At 55.2% G+C, this 10,862-nt stretch overlaps 1 protein-coding gene across 1 annotated transcript; it reads right to left on the minus strand.

Annotated features, from left to right (window-relative positions):
- Position 1: 1 nt before the first annotated feature.
- TOR3A (torsin family 3 member A) lies at positions 2–7,119 on the minus strand. Its single transcript, XM_059477992.1, has 6 exons — positions 6,645–7,119; positions 6,200–6,313; positions 5,240–5,505; positions 4,540–4,715; positions 2,539–2,663; positions 2–2,127 (listed from the first exon to the last, which is right to left on the minus strand). The coding sequence occupies exons 1-6, from the start codon at positions 6,943–6,945 to the stop codon at positions 1,877–1,879; spliced, it is 1,233 nt and encodes a 410-aa protein (XP_059333975.1). The 5' UTR covers positions 6,946–7,119; the 3' UTR covers positions 2–1,876.
- Between the last annotated feature and the right edge of the window lie 3,743 nt (positions 7,120–10,862).

A 10,862-nucleotide genomic window follows, 5' to 3' on the forward strand; every position in this document is an offset into this window, starting at 1 on the left:
GTTGCAGAAAAAGCAGTATCTTTATTTTAGAACCAAACTGTTGCCCTGGCGTGGTCAGAGAGCAGCTGTTGCTGTGGTGGGGCTGATCAGAGCTCACCCAGGTGTGACACACACAGGTGACCCAGCAGAGTGCAGCTCTGGCCTCCCTCTTGTCAGTGTCACCCCCACCTCCCTCAGCAGCCACAGCCAGAGCTGCTCCATGCCCCCCTCAAACCAGTCCCCAGTGACCTCCTGCCACCCCACCCTGGGGCAGCCTAACCCAGCTGAACACTTCTTGACATTCAGGAAAAATCCTGGCTTATCCTGGCTTGCACACACAACCTTTAGGCTACTCACCTTCAGCACACAGCTTGCTAAACTTCTGCCCAGGTGACCAAACACAAGCTGAGCCGTGTCCTGTGAGGCAGCACCTGGAGGCACCACCCCAATGGTGCCCAGGTTTCTGACACCTGAGATTAACCATAAGCCCAGTGTCAGAAATGCCTGATCACCCCCCTGGCACAGCCCCAAGGTCTGTTCCACACAGCTGGGTTAAGGCAGCTGCACTGGCTGAGAGTGGGAGAGCAGCAGGCTCATCCCTGCCTGGGGCTGTGACACCTCCTCAGGTAACAGAGCCTGGAGGGACGCAGGGACTCAGAGGCTGCAGGGCCGGACTGTCTGTCTGGTCACTCCTCCCCAGAGGCCACACTGCTCATCACTGGCACCACAAAATGGCTCAGGGCTTAAAATAGACCAAAGGTCCCCCTGTGGGGGTGGCTGGGAAGCCGAGCCCTGTCCTTGGCAGGGGCTGTGTCACTCCTGGCCAGCACAGCCCTGTTGGAAGGGAGTTTTGACCCAGAGGTCACAGAGCGATTCCCGTAACGCTGATGAAATGTTTTGGAGCTGCTGCAACACTCTTATCACCTGGCCAGTACCCAGACAGCAAACAGCCCCTTGGAGTAATAATAATAATAATAATAATAATAATAATAATAATACTGTACCAGACAAAAAGCCACAGCATGAAATGTACTGAAGACAAAAACGAAAAAAGGAAGGAAAAAACCCCAAGCTTTTACTGCATCCATGAAAACTCGTCCATGAAAATTCAGCTGCAGCATCAGGATGCTTCAGCCACCATCCTCCTCACCTGCCCTCTGCCCTTGGGCAGAGGAGTTCTCTCCCCTTTTTGCTTCTGCAGTGAAGGCAATGGGCTCTGCACCAACCTGCTCAGTAAAATAACTGCAGCAGAAGTTCCCCTCAGCCCAGCAGCTGCTTCCATACAACGGAAGACTCCAGTGAGAGGTGGACACTCCAAGGTGAGAGCTATGGATTTGGCATCTCCAGAGGAGACTATTCAGTCCTTTTTTCCCTGCACAGACTGCAGTCCTGGCACATGTGTCCCTGAGCAGCAGACACCTTAGAAAGGCATGAGAGCAACAGAGGGGAAAAACTCTACTCCAGCAAAGCAGTTCTGTGTGATGTTGGAAAATGACAGAGAAAACTGGGGACAGGGACATGGCTTTGGCCACACTGTCTCAACAGGACCAGCCTGTCCAAGGCCTCCCGTCACCACACAGCAACAAAACAAGGACTTGGACATTCCCAGTCCCCACTCACATGGAACAGCATCTGTCAGCAGAACCACATCACCCCTCCAGCTAAAGAAGGGACTTAGAACAGCAGACAGGCTCCAAAAGCAGCCAAGCACAGGCTGTCCCCACATCCCAGGAGTAAGGGATGCACCTCCTTCCCTGCAACAGCTCTGAGGGGCTTGAGTCTCTGTTAAGCCCCTGTGCAAGTGCCTGGCTGGGTCATTGCCTCTGACCCTGTGCAATGAGAGCAGCAGCTCCCGGAGTGCAGAACCCCTTCAGCACACGTCTGGTCCCCCTGGTGTTCAAGGAAGGAAATAATTGATGCGCTGGGGCACGGATTTGCAGCCCTGTGCAGAGAAAAGCTTCTCCTCTTTGGGGACAAACACCATCATCTGGGCCACCTGGTCGAGCGTTGCCTCGGTGTAGGGAAGGCCCCGGGCCAGGAAGGCGTCCCGTGCACACAGCCTCACGTGCTGGTACTCCAGGGGCAGGAACGGCACCACGAAATCAATCAGCTTCTCCCTGAGGAGCTGTCTGTGGGCATAGCTGTTCTCTGGAGCACAGCAAAGGACAAGGCAAACTCAGAAACTTCACCTGAGAGCATCATCCCACCAGGCTTGGCTCCGAGGGGCTCATCCAGTGGGACCCCCTAGTGCAGAGCTGCTCAGCACTCTGAGCACAGAGCATGTCTAGGAGTCACACCAAGAGAAGCCCCAGAGAAGCCTCAGCACTGCCCTGTGAGGCTGAGCTGCCTCTTGCCCCAGCCATTTTCAGGGCTGAAGGGGCCTGAAGCCTCTTGGCTCACAGGGACAAGGCTGGAGCTCTCATTGTCAACAACCCCTGGAGTGAGGGCCTGTTCCCCCAGCACAGCCCTGTGTGGCACTCAGTGGATGGGACACTGCAGAGGGGCAGCCTTGCAGCAGCCTTGCAGCAGTCCCAGCCCCCAGGCAAGCCCAGGCCTTACCTGCAGCCTCCTGCAGCTCCAGGCGCAGCCGCTGCTCCAGCAGCTCCAGGGGAATCTCCTCCCGTGCCCGCCCGGCTCGCCAGAAGTCCAGGGCCACCTCATTGATGGTGTTGCCACCAAGATTGCTGTGGACACAGAGGGAGGTCACTCAAGATTTCCCCCAGAGAGCTGCCAGCACCTTCCCTGCAGGCTGGCCCCAGCAGTGCTGCAGAGGATTTGCTGTCTAGGATCAGCACATGGAGAGCCAGTGTTCTTCCCAAAGAGCCCCTTTCCACAGGAATGCAGCTGTCTGCCATCCTGCCAGGGGCAGCAGGATCCTCCATCTCCCTCAGTCCCCTGTCCTGGCTTGGGAAGCCACCAACCTTGCAGGTGACACCTGGCTCCACACCAAACGCTGAACAAGCCACCACAAAGTCCAGGTTAAAGGGCAGAGCACGTGGCAGGAGCCCCACTGGAAGTAAAGGTCCAGGACAGGGATTCCTGGCAGCCCAGGAATTGGCACAGCATCCTCTGCCCATGGGACAAAGCAGCAACACAGCTCCCACTTAAGGGCTCCTCTGGACACCCATGGGGGCAGCTCTGGGGTGGGGTTTGCAAGGTCCTGCAGCTGTTGAGGGTCCCAGGACAGCCCTTCAGCCTGGAAAGCAGGTCCAGGAAAGCTGTCCCCCCTCCCCAAGTGCTGGTGAGGGGCTTGTCCCCAGCCCTGAATGCCCCAGTGGACTGGGAAGCAGCTGGATGCAGAGTTTGTGTGGGTGGGAGGCAGAGAGGCAGTGGGAGGCACAGATCTTGCACCCCACCCTCATGTCAGAGGCTCTGGACCCCAAACTGAAGGCAGAGAAAACTGAAAAGCCAGCACTGTTTCCCACCATGCCACCACCCAGTGTCAGGGAGAAAACAGCCTGTACTGATCCTGCTCCCAACCCAGAGCCCCTTGAGGCTGGACAGGCAGCCAGCCCCACCCCATCTGCAGGACTGTGCCAGTGCCCACAGCAGCCCTGGGGCACAGCCATCCTGCTAAAACAGGTCAGTGTCACACTGCCACAGGAGTGATGAAACCCCTGGGGTGACACTGCTGCAGTTCAGGGCACCCTGCTCCCCTCTGCCTGCTGACACTGTGACATTCCTGACCTGCAGGGCTGCCAAGCAGGACACCAGGCCCTGTGCAGCTGGGCCACGTCCACCCCTGCTGAGCAACAGGGCAGGACCTGCCCCTTGCCCCACAGCCCCTTGCACACAGGTGGGACCAGAGTGAGGGGAGCTCCACAGGCACTGGGCTCACACAGGGAAACCTCTCTGAGGGAAGCACCGAGCTGGGAGGTTGGAAGCCTTGCCTGGATGGTGGAAGTGGAGGAGGAAAGCTCTGCTCACCTCCAACCACCAGGAACAGCTCTGCCAGAGCCAAGCCCAAGGCTGCAATTCCCAAACTGAAGGGAGCCCAAGATGCTGATCCTGATCTCTCACTCTTTAGGGGCACTTCAGTCAGGTGCCTGCCTCACATCCTGGTTCTGAGATGTCCCATTTCTCCCTCCAGCTGCATCCCACACAGACAGTGCTGGGGTGCACTTCCTGGGAAAGGAACCAGCTAAACCAGGCTGTGCTGATGCCAGGATCAGCCTCACAGCACCTCAGTCTGCAGCCACAGCCAGGCAGTGGGAACTCCCCAGCTCCTCACAATGCATGACAACTTCCCACCAAGGCCTTCAGCCCCAGCTCTGCTCCCTGGAGTGTGACATCTGCCCAGCTGGGCAGGGTGACACCGTGTTAACTGACTGTCCTTCCTTGCCTCCAACTCCAGACTCTGGCTCAGGTGTCCCAACCCAGCTGGACCTCAGCTCCTCCTACAGATGTTCCCAGGGAGGATGCCCAGCATCCACAGGTAAAACCGAACATGGATGCAACCACCATGAAGGAATGAGGTTCCTGTGCCCTCCCCTGCCACCTCAGCCCCTTGTATCACACACCTCTGGGGACAAACACCATTACTTGGGGACCAGAAATCACCTGAGGAAGAGGAAGATGGATCTCTGCTGATCTGCCTGGCCCTTGCTGGTGTGCTGAGCCATGAAGGGTGTGATGGCATCCAGGAGGTTGGAGTGCAGCTTCTCGGCCTCGTCGAAGATGAGCAGGGCCTGCCTGCAGCGCTGCAGGGTCTCGCTGATCTGCCTCTGCAGCTGGGCCTGCAGCAGGGAGGGCACTCAGGAACCCTGGCATCCCCTGGCATCCCACAGCTGCTCCATCCCCTCCCACCCAGCAGGACAGGGCAGAGAACAGAAGAGCAAAGGCAGGAAAACGAGTGAGGTGAGATTCATTAGTTTAATAAGTGAAGGAAAGAGGAAAGAAAGACATCAGGTGGTGCAAAGGCAGCCACCCCCTGCCACTAACAGACTGATGCCCAGCCCGTCTCTGAGCAATGGCTTCCTGCCCCCAAACCCCTCCCTGCAGCTTTTATTCCAGAGCATGGCAGCACATGGGATATCCCTCTGGCACTAGGACTCAGCTCTTTGGTGTGTCCCAAACTTCTTGTACTCAGCTCATGGGCTGAGTGGGAGAGGGGGGAAGCCCTGAGGCTGTGCAGGCACTGCTCAGCAGTGACCAGCCAGTGCTGAGGGACCCAGTTTTACCCATAAACCCAAGGCACAGCCCCACATGGACATGAACTCCAGCCCAGCCCACGGGACCATCCCCTGATGTTGGCTCTCACCTTGTAGGAGTCCACGTAGTTGTGGTGTGGGAAGTGGAGCAGGGACACGAACACCCTGACACAGTCACTCCTCAGCCCGTCCCGGAACAGGTGAGTGGCCACCATGCGAGCCACAAAGTTCTTCCCTGTGCCAGACCAGCCATGGAAGGACAGCACCAGAGCCTTGGGGGGCCGTGGGCTCTGCAGGAAGCCCTGCACCGCCCGCAGCACCACGGCCTTGGCCAGGTGCTGCCCGTGCAGCTGCCCATTGAGCTCTGCCTCCAGCCCTGCACAGAGAGCACAGGCTCAGCTCCTGCCAGCACTGCTACTGCACGTGGGGTTAAGAGGAGAAAACGTGGCAGGGATGCCTGGCCAAGAGGACTGTGAAGTGGCATTAAAGCCACAGGCTGCCTGTGCCCCGCCTCTGGCCCCAAAAAGACACAAATCTTCCACTGACTCCTTTTTTCCTTTAGGAAAAGGCAGAGATGCTTGGCAGCTGCAGAGAGCATTGGTGCCCCAAGGCCCTCCCAAGCTCCCAGTGCAGGGTTTGCATCCCAGGAGTCTCAGGGACAGCAAACACAAAGACACCTACTCATGGCTTACACACAAGTCTCAGTGTGCCCTCCCGACCTAGGGCAGGGTCCTGGGCCAGTTTGGATCCTGCTATATGTGCCTGGAAGCTATGGGATGCAGGCAGGGCTCGTGGCAAGCTGGAGCAGATACTTATGCAGTAAGGAACAAACTCTCTTTGGTCTCAGAACTTCAAATGGGACACAGGGCTGAGCTCAGCCTCTCACCCTCCCACAGCTCAGCACTCCACTCAGAAAAGCCCTTTACTAACGTTCTAGAATACACTTTAACAGGGAAAAAGCCTCAAAACAAGCCACAAAGCAGCACAGCCCCTTTACTAACTTTCTAGAATAGACTTTAATAGGAAAAAAAAAAGCCACAAAACAAGCAACAAAGCAGCACAGCCCCTACCTGTGATGTTGTTGATGATCCTGCAGTCTCCTGTCTCGCAGCACTTGCCGAAGCTGCAGTACCAGGCAGAGAGGATCTCCAGGTAATCCTGGCCAACCAGAGGAAAGCCCCAGCCTGGCAACGGGAGCAGAATGAGCAGAGAGGTTCCAGGAAAGGCTTTTTTACATTTTGGGCTCACGGCAATCCTCTCTCAGGTGCAGGGACTCAGCCATGTCCCTGCGGACAGCCCTGGCTGTGGGGACAGTGAGCTCGGAACTGGCAGCAGCCCGAGATGGCTCCGAGTGCCCAAGAAGTGCAAGAGCCTCATCCCGGGGTGTGCCAAGGAGGGAGATGCCCGGGGTAGCACCTCGGGAAGGAAGGGCAGCGCCACAGGAGCCGGGGCACAGCAGGGTCCGGATCTGCTGTTCCCTCCTGGGCACGGGAGAGAGCAGAGCAAGGCGCTTACCTGGGATGGGACTGGCCTCTCGTTCTGCTTGCTGCTTCTCCTCCTCCTCGCAGCCCTCCTGCCACACCTTGCACGCCAGGTACTGCCAGTAGTGCTTGGAGAGGGCTCCCAGATGCTTTTTCACGGCCTCGTACCTCACCCTGCCCCACGGTGTCCCCTCCGGGACGGCTCCCTGCTCCTCTGCCCAGGGCGCCCGGGGCGGCGGCGTTGTCCCGGGGCTGCCCGAGCCGCCCAGGAGCAGCAGCAGCACCAGTACAAAGCAGCCGAGCCCGCGGGGGGCCGGGAGCCTGGCCGGGCCCATGGCAGCGATGAGGGATCGGGAATGGAGCGGGTCCGGGAATAGAGCGGGCCTGGCCCGGCCCCGCTGGGCCCCGCGGCCGGCCTGGCCCGAGCCGCCCTCACTTCCTGAGGCGTTGCTGGGAGCAGCCACGGGCGGTGCCGGTGCCGGCCCCCGGCCAGACGTGGCTGCCCTGTCGCCGTCGCAGCCAAGGGGACCCGACAAAAGCCAAGCCTGGGGCCAGCGGCGGCTGCGGCCCCGCCCCGGGCCCGGCCCGCCCCGGCCGTGAGGGGAAAGGCTGAGGAGGGGCCCGGGGAGGCTCCCGGCCGTGAGGAGAAGGGCTGGGGAAGGGCCGGGAAGGGCCCGGGGAGGCTCCCGGCCGTGAGGGGAAGGGCTGAGGAGGCTCCCGGCCACCGCCTCCCACAGAGCTGCGGCACCGGCAACGAACGCCTGGGGAAGGCAGTGATCTGGATTTTAAACTGCCCAGCGGCTCGGCTGAGGTTGTGCAGCCGCAGACACAGGAGAAAAGGACATTGAGGCAGCTGTTCCTCAGTGTCCTTTCAAAGGGGACACAAAAATAAAAGATGAGGAAATAAAAACAAGGGAGCAGCGGGGGAGAAGCAGGGCTGTCCAGGCTGCGTTGGCTGCCCGCTGTCCTGATATCCTGAGCTCAAGGCCAAAATGCTTTGGAAATAGAAAGGATTTCAAGGTTATCCCACACGCTCAGAAAAATAAAAGTAAGGAGGATCATAAATAGAATTAATCCAGCCCGGTAATTGCCTGGTCCAGGTGGATGGAGGGGGGATGCAGCCCAGGCGTGGAGCAGAGCGCATCACCATCTACAGGTGCCTGCAAATATTACACAGCAGCATTTCACATACTGGGACCAACAAAACGGCCCCTTCAGCTACAAAAACAGTCAGGCCGAGACCTGAACACCACTTGCAACAACTTAAACAGAGCTAAAAATAATGCATTAAAGAAATAAATTTAAATCAAACTTGCTGTAGCTATAGCAAAAAAACTCAGAAAAACCTGCTGTCAGCCTTTCTAGAAACTAGTTGAGGTACCTCAAGCGTTTATACAGATTTATAAAAAATTAATAGCTGGAACATTCAAACTTGGCCCACCCAGGATAACTGCTCTAGCTGAAAAGGGCTTATTAAAAGGGACAGATGCCATAAAAAATAGATGGTTACATGTTCTAAAGGAGAAAAGAAAATTTTGAAGGATAAACTGACTGTCCAACACTGCACTAGCTCAGGGTATAACTCCTGGGATGTCGGCCCTGCCCCAGTGCAGCAGACAGTCGGAGCCAGAAGGAAAACCAGCTCTTTAGGAGGGCCTGGCACAGGGTGCCCAGAGAAGCTGTGTCTGCCCCAGCCCTGGAAGTGTCCAAGGCCAGGCTGGATGGGGTTTGGAGCACCCTGGTCTGGTAGAAGGTGTCACTGCCCATGGCAGAGGCTTGGAACAGAGGGATCTTTAAGGTCCCTTCCAAACCCAGCCATTTTGGGATTCTTTGAAGGGGCATAGGAAGCACATGGGGTTTCCCTTGCTCTGCTGAAACCCCAAGTGCAGTTTGCTGATCCTGAGGTGAGGCTGGCAGCAGAGGCAGCTGCACAGCCCCAGAGCTGATGGGAGGATGCTCAGCTTGTCACTCGCAGCTGGTTATTCCAGGCAGTCAGTCCTGGTCAGCAGCAAGCTCCTGATTAAGGCTCCACCACCTCAGCTCAGCTCAGCTGCCATCTGAAGAGAAAAAGCACCACAAGAATTGGTTATGCCTGGCTTATTCCACACCCCAGTGCAGCTCAGGACAAGCAAACACTCAGAGGGAACCTCACAGTCCAGAATTTCATTTACAGGCTCTCCAGGGAAATGCCATACACCCATCTTTTAGTTTTTTTCCCCATTTCCATACAGCATTTTCTTCTGCACTCTGACAGAAGGCAGGAGGAGAAGAGCCTCTCTCCAGAGCTCAGTATAAAACAGCTATGGATTAGATCACTAAATAAAAGAAAGATCTAGAATAAAGGGTATGAGAGTAGTCCTTTCCCCTCCTTCCTTTTTCCCCCACAAAGCCCTATCTATCCCCAGTCTCTTAAAAATATTGAGATTCTACAAAGAACCAATCACCAGTTCCACACTTGGGATATGTGAACTAAGGACTTCTTTTCCTAATTTTCAGATTCAATAAAAAAATTGTAGGGAAAGGATTTGAGGACCTCAGGGAAAGTGCTTATTTTCAACCCCCTTTGGTTCTCCATTGGCTCAAAGCTGTTTGTGCTCATTCTTTTGTAAAAGTACATTCATTACATAATCAGAAACACTAAAATCTCCCAGTTATACAAATTCTCACTCTGTTACTATGGCAAACCACTCCAAAAATACAGAGCAGCAGAACAACAAAGTGCTTGGAACAACGGCTCTCAACTGCCAGTTTCTGCATGTCAGAACTTAAAAGCATCTGTAGCTGTTGAACTGTTCATACACAAGCAAGAATCCTGTCCTGCTCCCTGAGCAACTGGCACCTCAAAAATAGAGATGGAGGAAAGGAAAAGTTACTGTCAGCACACAATGCTAGGAAACAAAAAATCCCAGAATATCCTCCCCCACAAAACCCTCAAAATAAACCCCAGAAAGCACTTCTTACAGGATTCAACAATGCTGAAATCCAAAGTTTCAGTGAGAAACTCTAGTTTAAAGCAAACCAGGTTTCACACTACTAGTTGATGGTACAGGGCAGGTCAAAGATCCCTGAGATCAGAAGTATCTCACCTCCTGCCTCTGAAACACTCCCTGCTGGGGCATTAGGAAAAGCTCTGCTGCAGCCTGAGTACAGCTCTGCTCTGGGGGAGCAGTGTCCATCCCTATAAAAGCTCAGCAAGGCAGCCACGAGCACCTGCAGCTCTAGAGACCCCCTGACAACCCAGGATTCCTCCCTGGCTCCTGGAACCAGCTCTTGGTTCCATGGCCAGCAGATGCAGGGCCATGGGATGGATGCATGGGCAGAACCACACCTCAATTTAGGTGTGTTTTATTTCTGTATCCCTTTGGGACACTCTTCCTTCCTTACCAACAAGGCTCTGGCAAACCATCTGCATTTTTTGGATATACATGACTGGAGTAAATGCCACTGACAGCCATTAGCAGAGGAGGAACTGGGAGACAGCAGCAGCAAAACACTTCACACATTCAGCCCACCACATGTTGGAACTGCAGAGAGACAGAGAGGGGAGGGAGAGAGACACTTAGACAATCCATCAGTGTTGCTTTATTAAAATCTTTATTCACACAATGTTGCTTTATGTGGGATCTGACCCCGGGGTATAGGAGTAGAAAGTCATGATTGCATTCTGTTTGCTTATTAGCAACTCCATTTGTGCAGCAGCTCCCAGGGGCCTCCTCTGGCACATCCAAGAGGGGGAGTCTGCTTCCAGCATCCTGCTCCAGCTGCTGCACTAAATAAATTACCTTCTTAATAAATTAGTACTTTTGAGCTGAAGTTTGTTTTTGGCAAGACACACTCCAGTTCATCAGCTGCCGGAAGGAGAGCTGACTCGAGTGTCTCCTCCCCCTGATGGCTGACTTGGGAAGGAGAAGGAGGTAAATAGCAGATGGCTGATGAGGCTCTTTAATTAGTTCTTGATTTCTGTGCTTCCAGTGCTCTGATATCATTGATAGCACGACACAACCAGTGTGTAACCTCTGGGGCCAGTGGGTGACACGTGCACAGTGAACAAGAATCAGAAGGTGTCTGGAAACCTCCTCCCAGAGCACCTGCCTTGCAAACAATGCTATTTTTGAGATTCAAGCAGACCCTGTTGGAACGTGGATGCTGCTCCTCATTTCCTTTGCAATGGTTACAATTTAAAATCTCCCAGGGTTCTGTGTTTGAGCAAAACAACCATCACTGCCAAAAAGGCAGAAATTGTCACAAGGCC

Source organism: Ammospiza nelsoni, chromosome 9 (assembly GCF_027579445.1).
Source record: "Ammospiza nelsoni isolate bAmmNel1 chromosome 9, bAmmNel1.pri, whole genome shotgun sequence".
Classification (NCBI taxonomy): Eukaryota; Metazoa; Chordata; class Aves; order Passeriformes; family Passerellidae; genus Ammospiza; species Ammospiza nelsoni.